Below are 26,446 nucleotides of genomic sequence, written 5' to 3'. Positions count from 1 at the left end.
TCGGAACCGAAATGTGCGGCCGGCCATAAACATTTTTTTTTGTTTATTCCCTCGTTTTATTGAGGAGGCAAAGGGTACTAGCCCATACAGCCAAGCCGGCCATAAACATTACATATAAGTTAGATAAAAAAAGGCCTAAATTGACATAGACAGGTGACAGCAAAATGAAAAATAAATATTACAACTTAATTTAAACTAGGTAGACTTATTTGAAATGTATTGAAAGCTACCTTTAAAATATTCAATTCATTCAAAATGGCATTTGTGTATCAAGTTGACCAAGATTTAGACGCGAAAGCTAAAAAAAGTGAGTAATTTCGATCAAACCAATATCTTCCTATCTTATGCCAATTCGATGTCTCATACTTTACATACTTTTGTTATCTAAATTAATAATCTGTTTTTGTTTTGTTAAAGCTGCTGAAAGAATATCCGAAAACATGCACATAGTGGCGAATGAGCCATCGCTGGCACTTTTTAGGCTACAAGAACATGTTCGTAAAGCGCTGCCACCTATGGTTGAGCGGAGAGTGGAGGTCACCAAACTTCAGCATGAGCTCCAAGGCAGGTGTTACGATGTGGAATATGCTTTGAGGTATGTGAAATACTGAGTAGAGAGTTGTCTCCTTTTGGTAATTAAAAATATGGATGGACTGTCCTGGAAAGATGTCATGTCAGAACAGGTGGCAGCCCTGGTCTCTGCCTTCGCCTACCTCCATAGGTAACAGGGGTGATTCTTATTTGATTATTTACAAGTTGACATGGGCATGATACAAATTTTCACATCATCATAGCTTTATAAACTGTATTTTTTCCCTCCATGAACTTAAATAGATTTTTTTTTCAGTGCTGTAAAATCAATGGATGGTGCAGCAAACAGCTTCAAGAACATCCAGGAAATGTTGAAGCAGTCTATATTTTTAAAACAACAGCTTAAATATGAGGAAACCAGAAGAAATAAAAAAGATACAAATTCTGTGTACAAACGTCTCTCTGCTCATATTGTTCTTGACCTACCGGATTTGTCTGAGTTTTCAATGGTCCGGGAGACTACTAACCGGATAGAGAATATGATGGCTCATGCCAGGGGATCAACTGCAGAGTTGCATAGATCACACACTACATTACATTGATAGAATAAGTAGCCAAAGAACTCCAAGTATCTTGCACATCTAGTCATTAATTTTAAGCATAGCCATTATATTACAACTAACAGTTTCTAGAGCTGATGACAGGTTTTAGGAATGTATATGATAATTACTATTAAGTATTTATAATATAGCCATTTTGTGTACAAAACAATTAACACCTTGCCTTTTCTATTGGTAAAGCATGAGACCAGAATCCTCTGAGCCAACAGCATTTTGATAATTTACAGATAAGGATTATGAAAGATAATAATTTAATAATAATTGTCTCTAGTCTATGACTGATAAGTATGCTATTGTCTGTTAAACCTGCATTTATTCCTCTTATATATGTCATGTAGGCTCCACACTATTGCCGAACTCAAGACAGATGCCGAAGCGAATGCATGATCATTGCAATATTTGGTAAGAGTGCTTTTATTTACAGCAATTAAAAATCAGCAATATATACCCAATCTGCCAAAGTTTGGCGAACTGTTCGTGGATAGTATAGAGCCGGCATCAAATTATAACAATGTCTATATAACATTGCTCAATTGGCTTTTTATGTGAAATGTCTGCATAATAATAACCTGCTTCTTGTATAGTCACAAAAAATTAAACATTTACTAATACTTATAACTTTTATTGCATCCAACTAACAACCAAACTAACAATTCTGCAACTTAACACAAGCTTAATATTATTTCAACTATCATTTCTCAAGTGCTTCTCAAACATACCTCAAAGTACAAAAGCTAAAACCAATAAAATATAATTATAATATACCAGAAAAACTATCTCATTGTGTGATTCAAGAACTGAACATTCATTTTGATATAGATTTTATATGAATATCAATGTGAATGAGGAGGTATGTGTGAGATAAAGGGCTAGTGGTTACGCTTATATCATTTCACTTTAAATATCTCCTAATCCTAACAGCAGAATCTTAATTTTTGGATATGCTATTTAGCACTTATTTTCTGACATCAAAACTTATAATATGTCTCAGGAAGTCAATGCTCTATGCCGGGGCACAGGCTGGGCTTTACCCTATTATTGTTCACATAAAGTTATTTAAAAATTTATTCCGTCACTCTATAGGATGGTGAAGAGCGTGGCCACCACAACTGCATGGACTTATGTTACGTAAATAAATCTCAAATATATATATAAAACATGGAACTATAACATTAAAAAGTTTAAGTGACAGAGCGGCACCGCTGCGTCGACGCAACGCACCGTTAAGGTACATTTATGCCATAGCCTCATGTCAGTGATTGGTTGGACATACAGTGGATGAAAAGTTACCTTTTAAAATACCATTCCGATACGACAAGAACACGAAAGATAATCAGAATGGGGAGAACAAAAATAGAATGAGCATTTACTCTTTTGGTACAAATGCACCTTAACAAAGCAGTGAGGCCGCGCTCAACTGGTAGTAAACCCCTATAGACTCCGTTAAACATACATGTGCATAAGTCAAATAAATAAAATAGGTAAATACTTGTTTGCTGTTGAAAATAAAGTGGAAGTGGCCACTGGAATAAATGCTTTGAACAGATAAATAAAGCGCTCCTTATTAGGGCGTTTGAAATAAAATTACAAAAAATCTGTCTTACCTATCTGTGAAATATGACAGACCACGGCAATTCTTGCAGCTTAGTAATTTCATATTTTATCGGGAAGGGTATAAGGCTGTCAAGCATTGCTTGTGTGGGATGAATTTTGGGTTCTGGTCCACATAATTTTGAGAGCCATGGGCAAGTGAACAGGTCTCCAGACGTTTGTTTGAGACCTATTTCGTTGACTATAATAGAGTTGTAGATATAATCTATAGGAATACTCGTCACTATGTAGGAGTAAACTTGAGAATTGCTCGCCTGCAGTTCTTCCATTTTCTCGAATACTGTCTTCCAATTCAGATCGCTATCAAGTACTTGGACGTTAACCAACACCTGGTAAGGAAAATGTTATATTATTAACTAGTACCGCCGAGAATTTGTCCGTTTTTTTTTTTTAATCATTGATAATCAGGAGATTTACAGAATATAGGAATAGGAAATTTCTCGAAAATTATATGAAGAAATCGATATTTCTGAAGCAATTTTGCAATTTGTTATTAATAACAAACTCTTATGTAGTTATGAAAATGCGAAAGATTCAAGCCTTAGAGACAAGAGAGCTAAATAAGAAACTAAGTAGAATTACGACATGGGGTTTCTCAAAAATATTAGTTGCCAGTCACTGACGTTTCAAATAGAGAATCAGAATATTACGCCCGGATTTAGGGTCAGCGTTGCGCGCATGACAACCAACTCTTACTAGCAAGCGTTATAGGCTGCAGTAAAAACCATCGACCTAATTAAATAAATAAATATAATAGGACAAACCACACAGATTGAGCTAGCCCCATAGTAAGTTCGAAACTTGTGTTATGGGATGCTAACTCAACGGTACTATATTTTATAACGAATACCTATATAGATAAACATCCAAGACCCGGGCCAATCAGAAAAAGATCGTTTTCCATCATGACCCGACCGGGTATCGAACCCGGGACCTCTCGGTTCAGTGGCAAGAACTTTACCACTGCGCCACCGAGGTCGTCAGGTCAGGAATTGTAAGTACATATCTTCTTCATAGTCGTATTCCTCATGGCTGAGGGTCGTGGTTTTACGTGGAATTAAACACACATAACAATTTTCTTGGCATTAGTCATTACTAAAATGTTTTGTTATCCACTCCATTGAGAGGTTTGCCATTGCCTTCTCCATTTCACACACAAGTTAATAATCAACCAGTGTGCAGGTTTCCTCACGATGTTTTCCTTCACCGGAAGCAAGTGGTGGTCAATGAAAACTACAATACATGAGTCAGATTGGCACACAAACTCATGTGGCACAAGTAGGATTCGAACCTAGGACCTTTTGATCCACAGGCGGGCGTCTTAACTATTACACCACCACCGCGTTCATTACACCACCACCGCTTCTACATATACTTAGTATAAAAATACGAACGTCAGTGGTATCATTAACGACGAATTCCTTGAAATGCGCTCCGAACATCTTTTCCACGTCGACCTCATCCTTGAGGTGGACCACCACAGTGTAGCCCTTGAGGGTGTACCGAGCTATGAGGTTGTCCACGAGGTCCACGTCTACAATCCTACCGTCCAATAAAATGCCGAGTCGGTTCGTCATCGGCATGTGGCTTTCAATGCTGAAATGTATACCTAACGTAAGTTTTTAGGTACTCAGATGTATTTTAAGCTGCTTTCAAATTATAGTCTCCAATTGAAAAACTGAACAAATTACAAACCTTTGGTCTACTAGCTGTTACCCAAAAATTTATGTACCTAAGTTATGTCAATTTAGTCACTCATAACTCCCCAACTAGGTATCTCCTCTCCACATCAAAAATCACCACAATCTAATGCCCCGTTTTGACGTAAAAGAAGAACAAACAAATCCACTTTCATTTATAAATACCTGTATAGGTATTTATAAATCCTTACATATTATAAAACAAAGTCCTCTGCCGCGTCTGTCTGTCCGTTCGCGATATACTCAATAACTACTGCACGGATTTTCGTGCGGTTTTCACCAATAGATAGTGTAATTCCTGAGGAAGGTTTAGGTGTATAACTTATTATGTTTCTACCCGAGCGAAGTCGTGATAGGCCGTTAGAGCCCATATAAGCTATTTGAGTCATAGTTTTCCCTAGTGACACAGATTATACATATAATACTTTGCAGCACCATGATATAGAGGAGGCTTCCCTCCTCACTAAATCTAATTAAACGTTCCACTACACGTATTTTCCTCCCAATTACTTACTTCTACATCAGATTGAAAGATATTCACCAACGAAAAATAAGCAGGTACCTACCTATGAGAGCTGATGAAAATAGCGTGCCCTTTCCTCTTCATCTGGTACAATATGAAGTACATGGCCCTACAAATGGAGTACTCCTGGAAGTTGGTACACTCATCGATGATGATGACCGGCGGAGAACCGATCACGGCCGCTGCGAAGTTGATTCTAGTGCGTTCCGTGCCTGGGATATGACAGATTAACGTGTCTGCCACGGGGTACAATTCTGTGTACAAATGTGAAAGGAAAGCAGTATATTATTAAAGTCATCTTAAAGGCCCTCACTAAGTACCATGCTTGCATTGTGTATCTGGTGGGCACAAACACAGAACAAGCATATCATCGTCATCAGCCCAGCCCTTTTCCGCCCACTGCTGCTTTATTTTATTTTTATTTGGGAAACAAACAACGATATTCATCGATTCTTACCAAGTGCATGAATGAACTTCCAAATTTCATGGGAGACATATCTCGCGGGGATTCCCCGTAAGATAGCGATCATTTCAAGAGCGTCGTACACTGTCATCCACAGCGGCAGGGGGTCCCGTTCACATCCAATTGACACCTGACGACAGTACTGAGAAAAAGATTTGTGGGTGAGTTGTGAATCATTCATTATCATTTCGACCCCTTTTTGTGCACTGAGCATAGGCCTCTGCACGTACGACACCCATCTCGGTTCTGTGCCTTTCTGTTCCATGTCCGAGTTATTGCAGATCGTCTCGCACTTCTTTTACCTGTCCCAGGCCACTATTCAGTCAATATTTTACACCAATTACTTTACTCATAGATGACATTTGTCCAGCCCAATTAAGCTTTAATCTCCACTCCAACTCGTGAATTTTGGCACTCCAGCCAAATTTTCACTTTATGTTTTACATCTACCTATAATTACTACCTATAGCAGTATTCAATGAAAACTAAAACACACCTGATGAGGGGTTGAATTTAGTTTATACTTAGATTTTGCCCACAATTGTCCACAGCTTGGAATGTTTAGTCCTGCCAGCGTCTCTATCAGGGCCACTCGTCCATGTTTCTTCAACCCTGATATAGCGAGAGCTTCTCCCCTCCCTAGACCCAAGTAAACGTTCCGTAACACGTATTCTCCCAGTCGTTTCTCTGTCAAGTTAGCACATAGAAGACTTTCGCCAAAGGTATTTATTTTTTCAGCTGAAAAATTAATTTAGCTATAGCCATAGTTTAAATTGATATTATAGGTGATGAAAGGGACTATCTCACAGGTGCATTGTACCCACCAAATGACCTATGACGCATATATAGGCTGCGCGCATTAGATATTTGTCTGCATCCAAGGTACGCCATACGATATGAAGAGCTAGCATACAGAATAAGTAAATACAAACGATAACTTACCCCTTTTTCTGTTTGGTCCTAAGGTTTGACTGGAAAAGAATGCCTTATGGCTTATTGTTAACTTTTATATTGTGCAATAAAAATAAATAAAACTTACATCGACCATGCTGTATCTCTCTTAGTTTATCCAGAACTTCGCCTTTTTCCCTCATAGATCCCGGGGACAGTCGGTCATCCTGGTCCATCTCGACGCCTTTGATCAGGGTCTGGACGTACGACCAACTCAACTGCATGATCTTGTATTCCCATAAAAGAAGAAACACCAAGAATACAGCAGTCATGATCAGCATCGAATGCACTTCTCCGAGAATACCGTCCGTTGTGAGGTACCTCCTTTGGGTGTAGCATTGTTCGAGCAGTCCACATTTTTCTGTGAACGAATAAATGGAATATGTCTGATGTTTGACATCCCACGTGGATTGTGAAAATCAGTATAAAGGAAAAGTAAGTAGTTTACCAGAAATTAAATATTCTTCTCATAGGCAATGGTCTAGCAGTCTATAACTAATTACGAATCCCATCCATCAACAAGCCCGCTATCCATCCAATTAAAGGTGGATTTTGAGTTTCTTGACTCTTGGCCTCGTAAGGACTAGTCATACCTATAGATGTAGATTTTACAACATTGAATATAATTAAAAACTTACTGCAACATTTATGCAACGTCTTAGAGGAGCACAAGTTTTCAGTTTCAAATATAATGCATTCACTGTTATACAAAAATATCTGCTTAATTTTTACAATTGCGAATCCTGTGTTGAATTGTGGCCACATTCTCATGAAGTATAACAAAACATTTTCCAAGTCGAAAAACATTTTTGCTACTACTGTGGCTTCCCCTGCAAAAAATATATTTATTCATTAACTGACCCATGTTTAATGTAACCAAGTTGACTTGTGAGATAATAAATAATGATTGACGTCAATTGTAAAGATATTCATCAAAATCTGCTCAATAGTTAACAAAACTGTGTGTGTAATAAACATTATTATCTATTACAATTTTAGCAGTGAAGAGCCAATAATAAAGGAACTCGAACTTTGAAGTAACTATGACGATTTTTATGACAGGAATTATTAAATAATGAATAATAAATGGGCCTATCCAAGAGAACGCAATTTAGAATAGAGGTTATTTTTTAAAACTACGTTTGGACTTTGATTTTGGATTTGACTTTGATGGACATACCAAAAATGAGATTGATGATTACGAAGCTCATAGCATTGAGCGCAGCTCTGGGACCTCTGCAGAAAAGGTACGACTGCGGGACACATGCCATACCGTAGATTATTAAGATGAACGGGACCACCACTGAAAAATTCGATAAACCTAACTGAAGTGAACAAAAATATAAGCTGTATATGTAATCGTTCGAAAAAGCTAGATTCATTCGATATTATTGAAGTTAGTAAAATCACACATACTGACTTAATGCAAAAGTTGAATGTATTATGGGATAGGTACTCCATGATACTCAATTTTATAACAAATTATACATATATGACATAAACATCTAAGAAGTAAACGAGAATGCGTAAAGATGACAGACTTAGAAGAAAGAAGGATACTTACAAAGGTAACAGTATAGGAAATGTTCGGCAAGTACAGTACATGAAGCAGACTACGGGCAATGAAGCTGCCAGTAGAGAATCAGATCAAGACCCAAATGCAAAAGAGAACACGTGAAGATAAGATAAAAGTAAGAAAGTACTCACAAAGGTCACTGTATCGGAAATGATCGGCAGGTACAGAGATATACATGACGCAGACGACGGCCAGGGCAATGAAACTGACCAGCAGCCAGTACAGGATCAGGTCGCAGAAGTACAGAGACGTCCAATACTGGAGCGGGGAAAAGTTGTACGCGTGGCTCTGCAGATTAATTTATCTTTAGTAGAATAGTAGACAAAATGGTGATGCAGGTAAATATGTGAATTACATTTTTTTTCTCTATCTTTGTCATATTAGAGTTTTGCCGGGAGGGACTTGCCCATCCAAGTCTTTTTTAAGTGCTTACAAGTCCTTACACTCGCACCTAAAATTATTATAACTATCAGTATCAGCCACGAATCTACGGTCCTGATGACCATTTGGAGGATTGACGGGATTACACGGGTCGAATCAAACCGCAAAATAGGACATATGGCATTATTTATCCCAGAATTCCCACGGGAACAAAACTCCTGGGCGCTCAATATTTTATCAGGGAAAAATATACCGTTTTATTTTTGCTTTTGCTTACAAACTAATGAGATCTTATACCGACCTGTAAGTGTTTTATCAAACCATGTTCTTTGGAAGGGATTAACGTTACATGCGACATCGTTACGATCAGCAGAAACATGATGACCAAAGGTGGGCTCCCGGCGTACTTCAAAAACTGGAATAAATATATATATTTCAAGAAATATACAAATTCGCCTCATGCGATGGCACTATCGCGCAAAGGTTCGTATGAAGTCTTCGTGCATAGCTCAAAGTAAAGTCATACTCAATACTAATAGCTATGTCTTTCGCTCGCTACGAAAAATGCATAGAAATTAGTCCAAGTTTGTCATAGCTAGAGTTGTTAATTTGCCATACTTCCTGTGCACACGGGTCTACCGTCGTATTAGGTATACTTACTATCTCGTCCCATATTTTAACAGTTTTGATACATTTTAAAATTAAAAACTAAATAAGTCTAAAAACTTGGCTTCAGTGGTCTTGTCAATGTGTTTTATAGGGTGTCACTTAAAAAGTCATTCCGAAAATGTCTACGAGACATTTTCAGTTAAACCCAAATGTCCCGTTACTACAAATTATGTCAATGGCAACCCTACTTAAAGCATACGGAGTTATAGGTTTGTTGATTCACAAACTTGAATACAAACCGGTGTGAAGTCCAAAGATAGGGGGTCGTCGGTGACTTGTATGGTGGCGTCAGGCTTATTGGTGTAGTGCCGTATGAGTGCCATGTACAGCCGAGCGAGCGACCGCGCCGCCGCGCCTTTGTCTTTGTGCATCGGACTGAACAATACATGGAGCTAAAATTTGAAAATACATAACCAGACCCAATATTTTTCTGACACAAACTCAAAAGAACCCACAGACTAGATAGGTCTGTGGGTTCTACTATTACAATTCCAGACTAACCGAAAGATTATTATTTTCTTCAGTCACGTTTAATCCGTAAACGTACATATAAACGTATTGTTGCGGCGAATCTATGGCTCTTGTAATCAGGTACTCTACGAGGTTCTGCAAAAGATAAATGTCTTTATATGGTCACGTCAACTTCATGTTTAAAATATTTTACAAATCTCTCTCTCAACTAAGCGCCATCCTGGTTACCTCCGTCGCCGTAGAGTGCTGGAGTACAGGGTTCGGCTTCCAACTTTTTCTCATCCACTTCGCACAGTATGCGGCATATTTAGTTGTCAGAACATCGTCTAGCATATAATTCTTGTCATCAGGACAGCACTTCTTGGCGTGAGCGGCAGATGTTACCACTTCTTTAGAATTTTAGCTTAGTATGGAGATGTTCATATAAAGTTAAAAATTGTTCAATGATTTTTTTCGGTATTATGATGACAAATTTGAAATCCGCCAGCATAGAATTTCAAAAAGACGAGAAATTCCAATTTAACTATTTTATGTACAATTCTTGTTTTCGACTTCGAAGTCGACGAAGAACAAAAATATTCCACATTGAAATATTCACAAATATTTTGTGGATATTGAACAACTATATCATTATCAGCAGTCATTCCTACTGCTGGGACATTGGTCTTATGGATGGATAAGGAGAATGGGTCTTTACCCTATACGAAATATAGCGATCAGATAATGTCTACTTTAAGCATTTTTAGCTGAATATACTAACCTCATTGCTCATCAGAGCAGTATAAGTGATTTCTTTTGTTTGACTAACTGTGGCATTAGTTTCTGATATAACATAGCTGAAACAGATGAAAACATTGAGAAACTATAATCGGATAGTTTACAAACATGATGATATTTTTAAAATCAGTAAACGTTATCACACTTAATTCATGTTTACAGAACAAAATAAAATACACAAAAAAGTACAGAAATTAAAGAGTAAATGCTAACTTATCCCATAAAGTCTCCAGTCAACAGGTAAGCGAAAAAAGAAATAGACAAAACAGAGTTTATTTCCTTTTTATTATACACATACTTCAGTATAAGCATGTGTGTTATATTTTGCTAGTTGCACCTCAAAACTTCGTTCCAAGAATTTCGGGATTATTGCTCAGAGTCGTATCACAGCCAATAAAGCAAATAGGGACTCGATAGGACGAGTGAGAGAGAGTGGTTTCCTAAAGAAAACTCAAGCGAAGAACAGGCGAGTGCAAGATTATCTAATTCTTCTTATTTTCGACTTGAAATAGCAAACATATTACGTATATTAATTAAGGCCAGTAAATAGTCACAGCAATTACCTTGTGTGGCAGAACTTACATCGTAATGACTTTACAAAGATCTAATTTCTAAGGTTGGACGATGTCGAGAAACCATTGTTAAGTGGGTGTTATTGACTAATGCTTTGTGTGGAACAGTTCAATTAATGGCTCGTCTGTTGTCTTGCCCCAATTGTTCCTCCTCCTGCTCGTATAAGACCTTTATGAGTTCCAAATACACACTCACGATGCAGCTATAGACCTCGATGCTACGGCTGTGTCGACGCGTAAGATCAATGTAGTTGTCTGTTGCAAACTCTCCACTGTCAGAATCTATAAAGAAACAGAAGAGAGAAGATCAGTCCACTAGTTTCGACATCTGTTCATTATGCCTGTGTAAGGATGGAGAATGCACATTACACCGGATTGCTACACTGGAGGTCCCGGGTTTGATCTCCAGTCTGGATAAGATGGAAAATGATCTTTTAAGATTGATCTGGATCTTGGATGTTTATATATTACGTAGTGGCTTCCCGTCTGTCTGTCCCTATGTATGGTTAGATATTTAAAACTACGCAACGGATATATTTACTATTTATTTATTATTGCGCCCGAAAGTTTCTCCAAAAAGCAAAAATAAACACAATAGCGAAAACGTAACGCTGATTAGACGCCGCAATACTACGGATAGATGGCGCCAATGGTTATATTGACAAGACTGGATCGCGGGAAAATCTTCCTTTTGTGGCTGTCGAGCCATCACTTTGTTCCCGCTACACTTGTTTGCTATTCTAGTTTATATTTTACATATTAAACATTACATCGAATACCGTATAATAGAATTTGCGTTTCGCATTTATAATATTGGTAGAAAATTGATAGTAGCAAGAGGGAATATACCGCCTCAATAAGCTATAGCTTCAGTAAGCTAAGCGCTCCACTTGGGTGAAAAAAAAACCACTGAAAAGCTCTCGTTCAAATCTCGGGTCGCTGATGATGATGAGGTACACTCGCACTGCGAACTTTCTGTTGTTTAAAAACTAGATATTGTATATATGGTGACAATGACAACATACGTCTCCATGCAGCAACTTGCTCGATATACTAGCGTGGTCTTTTTGCATGTCCGTCAACATGGTGGACAAAGACATGCCGATCAGTATGCCGGCTGTGATCGCCAGCATCACCTGTAACATTACGGCAAAAATATACATTTACATGTGTGGATCCATTGATTCTTGAAGCACTTTAAACAGATATTAATTTTATTTTATTTTTCAATTAATTAACAAATTCGTCATCGTAATTAATTTTACGATTTTGAAGTAATTTCTGGTCTTTGTAGGCATTAAATACATCGTTTATGTATGTTTAGGTATGTTTGTTTGAAGTAACTTTTACAGAATGTAAAACGTATGTACAACGTAAACGTATATATCTAACGTAAACGTATGTATCTAACGAATAGAAAGTCGAAAAACGTAAAATTAATAACGTCGACCAATTAATTTAGGGTGGTGTCTGAAAGAGTGGCTAGCCCAATACTTAAGTGCTGGGCATCCTTGCATGTCCGGCAAACAATAACCCGTATTTTAAATTTTACTAACATACGAGTAGCATAATATGGACTTGTATATGTGCACAGTCTGAAATAAATAAAATCATTTCATTTCATTAAAGTTTTTCGTAAATAAATAAATTAACTTTTATTAATCTTTACAATAATGATACTTAAATAGATTCATGAATATTTAACAGATTTCATACGTTTAGAATTCTATATATATCTCAAAAGGAAACAAATTAAGTGCGCCATTGTGTGTGACGCAACAACAATGGCGCACTTAATTTGTTTAGCCAAGGGTTAGCTGCATTTTACTGCGAATCAACTCGATAGTAAGAATTGAAATGCTGCACAATTCGCCCTCTGAACTTTCCCTTTTCTATTTGTAGCATCGTCTCGTAGCACGTGTAGAGGTCAGTACGTTGATGTCTAATCCATGATGCTACAGAGTCGGTATTTCGTAGCACCAAGATTTTACCGTTATCCATAGACAAAGGTAACTGAAGAAAGATTATATCTCATCTAAATACAGTACTGGTTGGTGGGACCAAACAAAAAAAATGTTTGACTGACAGAGAATGCCTATCGTTAACTTTTAAAGTTGTGCTGTAAACTTTAAATCCACATTAATAATAAACGTAAGAGTAATTACCGTAAATATAAAGTACAATCTGTAGTAGACGCAAAAAGAGAAATATTTCCATCCGATGGACCTCATGTCGTCAAATGTGAGGAAGAAGTTTCGACGTTTTTTCCAAGGACTTCGGCCTGATTTGGAATAAAAAACATTTTGACAGAGTAATGTATAAATTATAAACTATAGTTAGAAAAAAAAACTTAAATACAAGATAAGTCATTGAGTGGCAGTCGACAGTTGTCGAAAAATCGATATTTGAAAATCAGAATCTAGAATACGAATAAATACCTATAGTGATCAAAAATCGAACCTCGATACGATATCTATGGTTACTAGAATAACAATCGATACGACCGGTAGTATCGATATATTTTATAGTCACTTTGGAGAGGTTAGGAAATAATAAAATTGTTCTTGTAATAGTCAGCAGCAATAGTAATGACGATGTATCAATTGTAACGATAGCTCATTAATTATTAAGGTTATAATAACATTGCCGTGTGTCAATAGTGATGTGCTCTCTATCAAAAAACTTGATTTTACCAACAAATTGCTTTAAAGCTTCGCTACTACTCGTGTGTTGTTTTTGCGAGCCCCGGATCACATTTATGGCCCTGAAACATTAACATTTATTTTAAACTTGATTATTAAAAGTAAAATATACTTAATAATAATTAAATTAACGATAAGTTTGTAAGGCCTTTTCATTCATAACATAACATTCTCATATAATATCCTACGTAATATCATATTCTAACATACGCTACTTATTACACTACAATTGTCCACACTATGCCGGACTATTTCTCTGTACATTATCGGTTTTTCATTGCGGTATATAAAAACACTCATAAATACTACTCAATGTACATGGATTCGCGTCGTATCTGTCAGAGTTCAGCGTTAAGTGTGTAGCCGGCATTAAAACTCTGAAATACCTTCTACAGATTTCCTCCGAATCCGGCAGCGAGATGGAGAATGATGAGACGCCGTAATAAACAGATCTGTCCTGTATTTCCTGAACTAAAGCCGCCACATTGGCGGTAGGGTTAGTAGGCATTCGCAATATTATGAGGGAGCCCAGGTTGGCCCGCACAGTGGCGCCGTGTCTTGTGGCGTTTGCTACCAGCTCGTGTACTCGTTCGTTGTCGAATGACCCTCCTCCACGGAAAGTCAAACGGACGCGATACTCGCGACCTAAAGTTATATTGATTTTTGAAAAAATTTTGAAATCGAGCGGGAATTGAAACCGCGCCCCTGTCTATACGGGACAGTGCTTTTGACCACTTGAGCTATCGAGACCATGTCAGTTTGGCTGAATTAATTCATCTCTTTCGCCATACGCCGACGTTCATCGGTACGATGTACTCGATTCCAGAATTTTTTCATCACATTATTATTTTCAAAAATAAGTTAAAAAGCATGTGTGACATGTATAATAAATCCATTTAATTATATTCATTGTCACTTCTTTCGCGTACTGTTCAAGCTTCTAGAGACTGCACTAGCTATAAGACCGCCTATAATACTATATAGTAATCATAATTATAATCATTTATACCTATACTATATGTCTGGTTAAACAGATTATGCTATTATAATATTATGCTATTGTACATAAGGTTGATGTATTGCCTATTGTATATTATTCTAGTAGCCTTATTGTTTTTGTGTTTTGTATCTTGTTTTTGACAAGAACTTGACATGCGGTCGAATGTATACACGCGTGTTACAATTCCATGCGTAACTCGTATAAGCGTGTCAGTACTAACCATATTTGAAGAACATATAAGCCGGTGTTCCGCCAAACACCAGAATTTTATTGTCGAAAACGAAAATCCTGTCCGCAGTCACCATGTGAACCGTCGCGTAACTTATTTTTACTATAGTCATATATTTTTTGAATTGCTGAAAACAGTGAATTATAGGTACAGCCAACCGCACATCCACCAAATTATGTTGACCGTACATTAGATTCCATGATCCAAAGAGGAAGACATATTAAAGTAAAAGTCAAAGCATTTATTCAGAAATTAGATCGGCACAGGAACTTGTTCACGTTAAATTTTAAATTATTTAAGTATTTTTCAAAAAGCATTTCACTACTCGCATTTCGGTTTAGTACGACCACTGCTGACTAAAAATAGCGTATAGTTAGTTTAGCAATCATCAATTCTATTACATTAAGATCTCACGCTTTATCTACTCAGTCTTCTTGAAATTTTGCAAACATGTACCTAGTTTGTTGTACGGAGAAGGACATAGGGCACCTGTAGGTAGGTTGTTGTTTTGAGAAGGACATAGGGTACCTGTCATCCCGGAAAAATAACTATGTCTGTAGGAAACACACGCGAGCGAAGCCGCGCGCAATAGTTTACCAAGATTAAACATACCATAATTTTGTCTCTGATGACTGATATATAACTGTGAGGGTCACCATAATCTGGTATAATTACTATCTAAAATAAATAAACACGAGGTAATAAAATGTTAGATTAGTAATATAATAACACAGTATCTAATAATTGCGAGTCACAATACAATAGTGTTTTAGGTAATGCAAGAAATACATTCTCGGTAAGTTTAAAATCTTTTCCCCTGTATTAATAAAATATTACTCATTATTGCACACCACTATTTATGAAATAGAAAAAAAAACTAGACGGCGATAATCGATAAGAATAAACCATTAGGAACGTATTATGGAATGTCATAAATTTACTGTTTACTTAGTTCATCTCATTGGTCAGTAGGAGTCTCATTGAATACTAATATGATTCGCCGAGTCGACACGCTAAGAAAAAGATTCGGTTGGTAGGACTACAGCGAATATGTAGCTAGACATACCCTAGGTTCTAACAGTACAGCGATCGCCCAACAGAGTTGAGCACGGAAAAACATATTCAAATTCTCAATGTGCACGTGTTTGACATTCTCCAGGTAACACTCCGCCATTAGGCGCTTGAAGCGGAGATGGCTGTACTCGGTTATGAAATGTTTTGTCTCGTTCCACAGACATATCTGGAAAAGGGATGAAATAATTGCGTATCATGCTAGTTGAGGATATTAGCTTACTACAGGCTTATAGCCGGGTAACGGCCTTGTGATCTTAACTAGACTAGCTTTTGCCCGCGGCTTCGCCCGCGTAAATTGCCCACGGGAACAGTCATGTATTGTACCGAGATGAAAGGCACCCTATGTCCTTCTACATATTTCATTAAAATTTTAAGATGAGTTGTCTTTGAGTGGTTTGCATCAGTTAAGTTTTATATTATTTTACCTTTAGTTTTTCTGCGCAAGTTAAAGTTAATGGGAAAGTTGACTGGTGCAACTTACTCTCAATCATATTTGAGCAATAATGTGATAGAGAAAAGAGACAAGAAATATTATCCAAACATTTTTTTACATGCTGTGTTGGGAGCACGTTTACCTTGATAAAGAACTCAAGATGTTCCTCAACAGTCAGGTCGTCAACCAGGAACATGGACCGATGGCAGTAACCCATCATGTTTTGTGCAGACATCAGATTGCTCTCCTCCGTGACATCTTTGCCTAAAATGTTTATAGTGCCTTCATCAGCAATAGCTAGACCTGCAAAAGTATAATATCCACTATTACTTCTTCTTCGTCTAGTCGACCATCTTAATTAATAACACTAAAAATATATTTTTAGCCTAATTTTCATTACGATACTAAAATATATCTAGGTCATATTCTGCTTTTTATAAAGTTTCGTGGAAATTCGGCCAGTACTCTACCGGATCAACATGAGATTTAGCGTGACCGAAACAAAATTAGTATGGAAAATTAATAGGTAGGTAGTTCCTTTTATGTGTGAAAGAAACGCTGTTCATTTTCTATGTAATTATATTATTTGACGTTATCGATACGATTACGAATTTCAATGAAACTCGGTGTGTATCGAGTAAAAAAATAATAAACGTATCTCATTTAAACACAGTATAGTAAAAGGTCTGGCTGAAAGACTGGTGTTCTCTGACACTTGTAGACATTGGTTGGCTGTAGCCGCCACTTAAATATACCTTTTTACAATATTTTTATTGTAATATTAACTATTTTTATTAATTTTTGTTTTTATCTTTTATGATGCACTTATTGTACCTATGGATCAATGTGTCTGCAATAAAGATTTCTTATTATTATTAAACTTTGAAAACGAGTATGATACTTGCAGCAACAACTAACCTGTGACTAAATCTTCGCAAGTGTTGACCATTCTAGCTTGTATCCGTTCGGCAAACAGCATGGTGTATTCACCGCGATAAATGTCTAAAGTCACATTATCTAAAACTTTCACGTTCATAATACTCTGCAAATAAAAATATGGATCGACCACCGATGCTATAAATATTTATCGGTTACATGACCTGTACTTAGGACCACCAGTGTAACAGTCCGACGTGATCTGGACCTGATAAACAACCTGCAGCGTAGGATGCGAGCGTCAGATGGCCAGTGAAGCTTTGAGAACCAGTGAAGTTTTGACGACCTCCGTGGCCTAATGGTCATCATGCCGGACTACTACACTGAAGGTCCCGGGTTCGATCCCCGGTCAGATCAAGATGGAATATGATCTTTTTCAGACTGACTTTGGTCTTGGATGTTTATCCATTTATGTATATGTTATAGAATATAATATCGTTGAGTTAGTATCCCATAACACAAGTTTCGATCTTACTTTGGGGCTAGCCCAATCTGTGTGATACGTCCGTACATATTTATTTATTTTGTCCGTATATATTCATTTAAGCCTTAACTTCGCAAGCAATTTTGATCTAGCATCATTGTATGTACTATTCATACCCGTATTTCTACTTAGGCTACGTATTACTATGCTTAAGTAGTTAGTATGGGTTAGGTGACCCGTAAATTGAATTAAGTGACTTAATTTTTAGGGATTGCTGGTGAAAACGGGCATTAAGCTACGACATAAATAAATACGCTGACAAGTAAAATGGTTTAGGATGGATTTAAGATTATCTTAAATTATGATGATAATTAACTTAAGGCGATCAAACACTTGATCAGTCGCTGGGCATTAGATCACACAGATCATCTATACTTATAATAAAACTGTAACTGAAAAAATAGCACAGGACTATTTAGAGCCCAATAGTCATTAATAAACTTAATTTAGGTACTTGTAAAATACATATATGACAAAAATATGCTACGCTTACCTTAGAAACATTTCTAAAGCTTATCGCCTTCGCCATCAACTGATCCACTTCTTGCAAATTTTGCCGCTCCTTCCCCGTGGGCCTTGGGACTGGTTGTATTACGTTTTTATCCTATAACAATATGTTCACATCAATTATTATTATAAACTACTAGCTTTTACCCACAACTTCGTATTTGAGTAAAAATCCATATCCCGTGGGAATTTCAGGAAATCCCTTCTTAGTGCTCTCCCTACATTGTCCTAGGAATCTACAAACCAAATTTCAGCTTTCTACGCCCAGTAGTTTCGGCTGTGCGTTGTCTGTCAGTCAGTCAGTCACTCAGTAACGCAAGAGTTTTATATATATAGATAATAATAATAACACTCTATTTACCATCAGAACAATAGTTTTCGAAATACATTTAGGTAGAATTTACAATGTTAATTTTGGCTGATGGACTCTGCTCCATCTTTCTTGAATCGCAGCGTCCACACCTTCTGTACGTTCTACATTATAATTGTTCAAAAATCTAGATCAAAAATACATGTTTCATAGAAATTACATGAAAAAATTATGACAAAATATATAAATTAAATATATTAAATAAATATAAATTTATTAGGACAGATCATACAGATTGAGTTAGCCCCAAAGCAAGTTCGAGACCTGTGTTATGGATAACTCAACGATACTATATTTTATAACAAATACATATATGGATAAAAATCCAAGACCTGGGCAAATCAGAAAAATATCATTTTCCATCATGATCCGACAGAAGATCGAACCCGGGACCTCTCGGTTCAGAGGCAAGCACTTTACCACCGCGCCACCGAGGTCGTCAAAAATAAAAAATAAAAACCACCTACACATAATGTCTGTCATGAGGTTTGCTATTTTTATGTATAGTTTGTTTCGTTTATGTATTATATGTGTAGTGTATATAAACTCACATGCCACTTCCCACTAGGTAATATTATGTATGCGAAAGTTCGTCAGGATATATGTGTGTTTGTATATTTGTTACTCTTTAACGCAACAGGACCGATTGTTATGAAATTTGGTACCCGGGTAGAATATAACCTGAATCACACAGGTTACTTTTTATCATTCCAACGAGAGCGAAGCACCGGGGCACAGCTAGTAAACTCTAATAAGCTAGACAAACTGTTAAAAATTATTCTATTCAACTCGAACCTCAATTTTCTTGAAGATGATTGACTTCCACGAGACCTGGCCGCCTATGGCGCGCTCCTGGCCTATGGTCCTCTGAAGCAGCATGAGGAGAGCAAAGTAGAGCATATTCATCACAGTCCAGATGAGCACCGTATATACTATCGACCATCTATCATCTGAAACATGTGATTGGATAAAGGAAAATTATGGAAAGGATTAAATTCATAATCACAATATACATTTCGCTACAACTTTTGAACGGCTGTACCGATTTTCATAAAAAATGGCTATGAACACTAAGGATAAAATTATTTATGACACAAAAAAACTAAACGAAAACCGGTTCATCCGTTTGGGAGCTGCGATGCCACAGACAGATATACGTTAGAAGTTATAAGTTTAACGTGTGAATCTACACGTTAAACTTATAACACCCCTCTTTTTGCGTCATATAAAGAATTCCATGTTACAGTTTTCATCCTTAAATATTATAAAACGAAACTCTATGCGGAGTTTGTCTGTCTCTGTTCACGATAAACTCATAAACTACTGCACGGATTTTCATACGGTTTTCACCAATAGATAATGTGGTAATCCTGGGGGAAGGTTTAGGTGTATAATTTATTATGTTTTTACATGAGCGAAGCCGCGACGGATAGCTAGTTAAAAATAAAAGTATTCAAAATATTCACCCAATTTATTCCCCGTTTGCAATAATGCAAACTGATTGAACGCATGTATCAGACCCAGTGGCGGTATGAAGATGTGTAGCAGGAAGGAGACAGTCTCGTTCCATTTGTCGAAGCCGTGGTGAACCAGCAGCTCCGCTAGGAAGGTTTGCAGCATCGTGAAAAGAGTGCTCCACAAGCAGGAGATTAGAGCTGGAAACGTTATTAAAAGTATGTAATAAACTGACTTTCTAACAATCGAAGTTTTGAGACTACCAGCATTTGGGGATCTGAAGCAAAGACTTTTTTGGAAGAATTGGGCCGTCGGATTTCCGAGCGATCCAATGATAGACGCTGTATGTTGTTCCTGGCTCAAAGGCTCTCCTTAGCAGCGGTAATGCAGCTAGCATTATGGGGACCTTCGGGCCGGGTTCGGCACGGAGTGGTCTCATAGAGTAATTAACTTTTTGACGAAGCATGTTGCAGATTTCTTCATGTAAACATTTTGACGAAGCTTCTTGCTGATTTTACTGTTGTATATTTTGACGAAGCTTGTGGCGGATACTTTTCTGTATACGTTTTGAATAGCATGAAATAAATTTGTCTCATCACAAAAGTTCCATTTTTATTGGCATTTTCCGTAGATGAGTGATAATTGCATTGATTACTGTGTATGGGACAATTTAATAAACACTAATGATAGCCCACGGCGGCGTTAAAAACGCTCGTGAAATTCACCCAGATACAGAAACTGTTTAAAAATTAGATTAAAAATAGAAGGTATAAATCTCTATAAAAATAGAGAAATATAGTATCCCCAACAAATAAAAAAAGTAAGGTCACACCATCACGCATAAGCACCGAGACTTTATTATTCAAAAGTATGTGGTTTCTATTCACTTTTCACTAAACCTTCAGGAATACGAAGCCAACCAATCACTTTGGCGGTATCGCTGTCGTTACATCCCAATGCCAAACTATGATTGGTTGACTACGTCTTACTGCGGAAAGCTTCTATTAAAGCGAATAGAATATCCGCACCAGGTCTTCATTATGCACATACTGACCTGTATTATGGAACATGGCCATGATAAAAGCGAACATGATCATCACAGACACGTAGGACATCAGCGTCATCAAAGCGTAGAGAAGGTGGATCCATCTGAAGATGAGGATCAGGACTATGGCTCCCATCACGCAGATGGGAAAAACAGTGAGGTACGCGTACACAAGCCATGCGATGTACACTGAGGAGTAACTCACTTTGCGCATGAGCAGAGCTTGCTGTAATAAAACAAATATTGATACGCATGAATTGTGTTGTGGCGTATGATTACCGCCTTAGAATTGGAGCACCCGATATCCTCCTGTAGATTGACAACTAATAGGCAACAAACATCACCCCAAAGAAAATTGACCTCAGAGAGGCGGCGGGTCGGAAATTACCGCAGAATCTTTAAAATTTAAAATTGATCATCATTTGTTTCAAAATTGATATTTTTTTATGCAGATACTGCTCATATGGAAACAGGGTTGGAAAGGCATGGATCTTATTCGTCTAGGTAGGCCATTCGTTGGTAGGTAGTTGAGATAATGACCGTAGAGCTGACGGTGTTTGCTTTGAACCTCAATATAATTTTTTTGGAAGTTCTCATTTTCAAATTGTAGTAAACGAGGTATAAAACCTTAAATTTCGACTGGGTCTCGTGCACAACCAAAGCTTGGGCTTCAATGACTGGCGGGAGGAGGGCCAGGGTGTAGCACATCAGGATGCCAGATATAGCGATCCTGACTGCAGAGTTCTGCATCAGAGGCGACACGGGCATTGCTGTGAGTGTGATCTGAAACGGATGAAGAAAAAATAAACTAAAATTGTTCTTTATCTGCGGTATGCGGCTATATCTTCCATGACAGTAAAAAATTGCTTCCATGACAGATTATGAGTATCTAAAACTAGCATTCACAAAAAGGGTTTCACGTCAACAAATTTTGTTAGTACTATTGCTGCCCATCATCAGTCATAGAAGCGGACAGGAATTGAATTTTACCTACACCTACCTGCGGAGCCCAGATATTCCTTACAATTCACACCCAATTTTAATTTAAATAAATGCGAAAGTAAGTTTGTTATCTCTTCACGTTTTATTTACTCAACAAAACGTAATTTACGCCTGAATATTATTTTGGTATTACGTTTGTATGGGAAGTCAATTTTCTGGCCACGCTTCGCAGGCGTCTTCACTATAGGTACATAGTATAAAACAAAGTTGCTTCTCGCTGTGTGTCTATCCCTATGTATGCTTAGATCTTTAAAACTACGCAACGGATTTTGATCCGGATTTTTAAAAAGATAGTGTGACTCCTGAGGAGGCTTTAGGTGTGAAATTTATTACCTATGGTTTTACCCGAGCGAACTCGGGTCAGGCCGGTAATAATACAAAAAAATCACAGCGGCCAAGTTTGCATAATACATAATTGTTATCTTTTCGGTTTTATGATAATAGGTATTTACCTGATAGCTTATCAAAGAAGCAAGCTTTGGAATATATTGCATGGATTTCATAATTGTGCACACAGCCGAAATAGCTCAGTTGGGAGAGCGTTAGACTGAAGATCTAAAGGTCCCTGGTTCGATCCCGGGTTTCGGCAAATCTTTTTATTTGTTATATTCACTTTTACCCTATTACGTAATAGTACAAATAACATTTACCTGATAGAAATGCTGCGTTTTGATAATCCACACTCATAAATTAATGTTTCAATCTTTTAAATTAATGCATATTCTTCAAAAGCAAGTGATGCTCTATGAAAACTTCAATACATGAGTCAGATTGGTATACAAACTCATGTGGCACAAGAAGGATTCGAACCTGGTATCAGGATCACCACAGCTACAAAGCTTTATGCGCCTATATATACAAATACTAACCTATATCTAACGTGCTGTTTCGCTCTAGAATAGAACCATATCCTTCCGTGGATGTTGTACGAGGCAATTAAGGGACTGATAGAAAACAATAGCATTCCCAAGAAATATCCCAAGTCTATGTCAGGCAAGTGGCCGATTGTAAAATCAATATTTATTTATTACGCAGACCTTGTGGTTGGCCTCAGCTTCGAGGCGTCACAGCTGAAAATGAAACCAAGATAGTATATATAAAGACAGTATTACTAGATAATGTATAGACGTTAAAAACCTCATAGTTAAATATCGCTTGCGGCGCCGCGTACTCCAGGATCGCTTGGCTGACCGCCATCTGGACTCCCAGGAACACTTTGGAATGGAAACTCTGCTCGCAGTCCTCCGCGGCGGATATCAACCGGTCCGTCGACTTGATGCTGAAGCGCCAGAAGTTGTTTTGCTGTTCCAAAACACGTTCGCTTTGGTAAAATAGATGTAGAAGAAATAAAAGGATTGGAAATCGAAGTAAACCACAAGTAATACAACAAGCAAACTTATCGATAAGAATATAATTGGCCACCAATCGCGCTGATACCTTCAGCTGGATTGCAGTTGAACCTCATTCGTTTCGCAACTTTTTTTTACCATTTCGTTATCGTAAAAATTAGTTTCTTTAATAGAATAAACACCAAACCCGCAAAATCTGCAAACAGCTGAAATTGTCGCGATTTCGAGTACTACGGCAAAGAAAATGTTTTTACAGTCTTTGTAGTGAAAAATACGGTTTTTGATGAACTGATTTTTTTTGAAATTTCATTTCCAAATAGTATGATCAAGATTGGATGATAAAGCGTTTATTTTCTTCACTTTGTAGACAGATTATCTTTTTAATAAATGATTCAACAAACAGCAAATAAATATCAAAAATCTCATGAAAATTATATGTAGAATTCGCGGCATCGTCGGCACCTATATTGTTGGCGAAACATACCTTAAGCTACGAAACGTACCACAAAAATTAAGTAAAAAAGAAATTACTTCTGGTTTAAATATAATCCATATGATAGTCTTATCCACCGTCTTGCCTTGCGCATTAATGTACAATTGGTTATTGAGGTCGTCTTCAGATGTGCCTTCAAGAAATTCTGAAATTATATATACACCATATTTTGATAAATCTAATGATCTGACGCAGAGCGCCGGCCGTGACAATTTTTTTATACCAAAATAATTTTATACGACACCTGGTCTGAAAAAAATATATTTCATGTTTAAACTAAGATGTGAAAGTACGTTATGTATCGCTCGAAAGAGAGCAAGATCCACCGCTCGGGTCTTCGCGGCTCTCGACTCGCTCAAAAATATTCTAAAATTACGTTACAATCGGTTACTTTTCTCGGTGTAAATATACGATTATTTTGTTGTTAAAATGGTCGACTCGAGTAAAAATAGTCTTTCCTCGAGACCTACTTCAAGTTATTATTCATATCAAATCATCTGCGGGAGAATTGATGCTACTTCTCTTATTCTACTTCTCGCTACTTCTCTTGTAGTCGATGATGAATTGGATTTAAGTACATTGCTGTTGTGTAAAAAAGATACTTACGTGTGTTAAGTTTCGTAGATGCTGTAGCTATTATTATGTTATACGGGTTGTCATTCGGGGCATAGCCCAAGATCGTGTTTTTCACGGAGCTTAAGAGCTGCGTGGATGTGATGGGGTCCTGAGGAGTCGCCTGGATGGGCGTCAGGAACACAGGCTTCGCCACAAGCACTGATATCACAAACAGGGACAGCCCAAAGAAACATTGCAATAGCAATACTCGCCATCTCCGCCTGAAATTATGATTATCAAAATTTATGAGAAAAGGAAACTAGTGATTCATACCATAGACAACCTGGAAACGTACTACATATCCTGCCGTGGATGTCGTATGAGGCGAAACACACACATAGCCTTGACAGTTAAACGATAACAATAGCATTCCCAAAGAGGAGCAGTACGTTAACGTCAGGCAAACGTAAAATCACAACAGTCTTCTAATAGGTATCTCAGGTTTCGGGGCGTCACAGCCGAGAATGTATCCGGAAGAACGCGCGAACGACAGACTAGAGTCATGAATATCAGTCAACATCAATATCAGTGTTTAAACTTACTGCCTCTGCAAATAACATTTCCAAATAAGAGTCTTCGTATGGCTCTGGAAGCGGCTCTTGACTTGCGCCTCTTCTGATTGTAAGAACGAGAAGAAATTCCAATCACTAATAGGCTGTTCGCCCAGCATTCCTCGTTCAATCATAGTGTTGTTTATCATATGATTGAACAAAGAAAATTATACAAGAGAACTGGAAAACAAAGGGAACATTGCTCTTTATATTTTCTATTAAAGAATTTTGTTCATTTTGCTGCGACGTACGACGCCGGTTCCGTGTTTGGCACTGACTATGTTTTAATTATTGAATGAATAATGACACATTTCATAGCCGAAATTAATTTTATAAAATTATTACCCATAGACTAGTAGTTTATAGTTCCCAAGAGTTCCTTAGTCTAATAACCAAATCCATGCAAACAACTGAAATAAAAAGATCTTTGACTATAATATTACCACTGATATATGAACATTGAAGTGTTCATATATCTGTGAATATTGCCTATGGATGACTTGGCATCGATCTTCTAATTGGAACATTAGATATGTATTTAAACTTTATTGCGCGCAAAACATAATATAGCGGTCCTCCCCAGCTTCGCTCGGGTAAAACAATAAAAAAGTAACCTATGTCACTCCTACTGAAGGTTTGAATTATAGATGATAAATTTGGATGTATATAGTATGAAAGTAATTACGATATGCGGATTATCTAATAGTCAACTTATATACTTGTAGGTGTATAATTTACTACGAACTAATTTGCACTGATGTACTACAACTAAACAAAAATATTATAAACTGTAATTATAATGATCACATCCTCTTTTTAGGTTATTTCCATAAATTTTCCACTTAGTTTAATATTTGATTTTATTTTTTAAATATTTTTTAATGTTCTATCCGGCCAGTGTGGCGTATTACTTTTTTTTATTTGCATAACATTAAAAATACAGTCTGTCAAGAAAGTGAAAAAAACGGATTTTTAACGCACTAATTTTTTTTTTCATTGCAATATTAAATACTTAGAATGTTCAAGATTGGTAGATAATACCCCCGTGTTGCCAGCCAATTGGAGACAGCGCCCTCTTTTTTTTTCACTAGACATTATTCATACATTTTTAATTTACATTTTTTAAGATTTTTAATATTTGATTTTGAAATCAAATACTGTATAGAACTGATCAAAGCAAGATCAACGTGCGTTTCTTTCGGCATTTCTCAGCATATTGGTCGTTCCGAATATCTGGTTGTTTGCAGCTTTTTGATTCAAATATTATAAAGTTTGTTTTTTCATTTTAGCCCGTCGCCGCTTCGCTCAGGTATATCCATGATAAAAAAGGTAGCATATATTACTCCCGAACGTCTC

At 37.1% G+C, this 26,446-nt stretch overlaps 2 protein-coding genes and 1 non-coding gene across 3 annotated transcripts; 2 read left to right on the top strand and 1 right to left on the bottom strand.

Annotated features, from left to right (window-relative positions):
- The first annotated feature begins 126 nt into the window (after positions 1 to 126).
- On the top strand, positions 127 to 1,774 carry LOC128678984 (uncharacterized protein). The gene is made up of 3 exons (XM_053760914.2): positions 127 to 307; positions 418 to 595; positions 848 to 1,774. The coding sequence occupies exons 1-3, from the start codon at positions 256 to 258 to the stop codon at positions 1,131 to 1,133; spliced, it is 516 nt and encodes a 171-aa protein (XP_053616889.1). The 5' UTR covers positions 127 to 255; the 3' UTR covers positions 1,134 to 1,774.
- Positions 1,764 to 25,354, bottom strand: LOC128678977 (ATP-binding cassette sub-family A member 17-like). The gene is made up of 32 exons (XM_053760902.1): positions 25,082 to 25,354; positions 24,531 to 24,760; positions 23,963 to 24,069; positions 23,220 to 23,384; positions 21,708 to 21,863; positions 21,090 to 21,306; positions 20,047 to 20,235; positions 19,376 to 19,530; positions 18,197 to 18,307; positions 17,202 to 17,325; positions 16,426 to 16,586; positions 15,843 to 16,016; positions 15,389 to 15,454; positions 14,768 to 14,903; positions 13,934 to 14,192; positions 13,539 to 13,609; positions 13,011 to 13,126; positions 11,871 to 11,981; positions 11,042 to 11,127; positions 10,257 to 10,332; positions 9,527 to 9,631; positions 9,265 to 9,417; positions 8,658 to 8,771; positions 8,107 to 8,263; positions 7,580 to 7,702; positions 7,038 to 7,229; positions 6,488 to 6,760; positions 5,945 to 6,186; positions 5,443 to 5,590; positions 5,029 to 5,239; positions 4,157 to 4,358; positions 1,764 to 3,091 (listed from the first exon to the last, which is right to left on the bottom strand). Exons 1-32 carry the CDS (start codon positions 25,237 to 25,239, stop codon positions 2,756 to 2,758), a joined length of 5,124 nt encoding a protein of 1,707 aa, XP_053616877.1. The 5' UTR covers positions 25,240 to 25,354; the 3' UTR covers positions 1,764 to 2,755.
- Positions 22,599 to 22,671, top strand: TRNAF-GAA (transfer RNA phenylalanine (anticodon GAA)). The gene has a single exon. It is a non-coding gene; the product is annotated as a tRNA-Phe (tRNA).
- Positions 25,355 to 26,446: the final 1,092 nt, after the last annotated feature.

This window comes from Plodia interpunctella, chromosome 2 (assembly GCF_027563975.2).
Source record: "Plodia interpunctella isolate USDA-ARS_2022_Savannah chromosome 2, ilPloInte3.2, whole genome shotgun sequence".
Classification (NCBI taxonomy): domain Eukaryota; kingdom Metazoa; phylum Arthropoda; class Insecta; order Lepidoptera; family Pyralidae; genus Plodia; species Plodia interpunctella.
This window is presented reverse-complemented; position numbering and strand designations above follow the sequence as displayed.

Bases quoted from the DNA above. Each gene is read 5' to 3' on its own strand.
- LOC128678984 (XM_053760914.2), top strand. From the start codon at position 256: ATGGCATTTGTGTATCAAGTTGACCAAGATTTAGACGCGAAAGCTAAA. The intron at 308-417 runs GTGAGTAATTTC...GTTTTGTTAAAG, and splicing joins AGACGCGAAAGCTAAAAAAA to CTGCTGAAAGAATATCCGAA. The intron at 596-847 runs GTATGTGAAATA...TTTTTTTTTCAG, and splicing joins GATGTGGAATATGCTTTGAG to TGCTGTAAAATCAATGGATG.
- LOC128678977 (XM_053760902.1), bottom strand. From the start codon at position 25,239: ATGATAAACAACACTATGATTGAACGAGGAATGCTGGGCGAACAGCCT. The intron at 15,455-15,842 runs GTATGTCTAGCT...TATTTATTTTAG, and splicing joins CTGTACTGTTAGAACCTAGG to ATAGTAATTATACCAGATTA. The intron at 4,359-5,028 runs GTAGGTACCTGC...TATACATTTCAG, and splicing joins ATTTTCATCAGCTCTCATAG to CATTGAAAGCCACATGCCGA.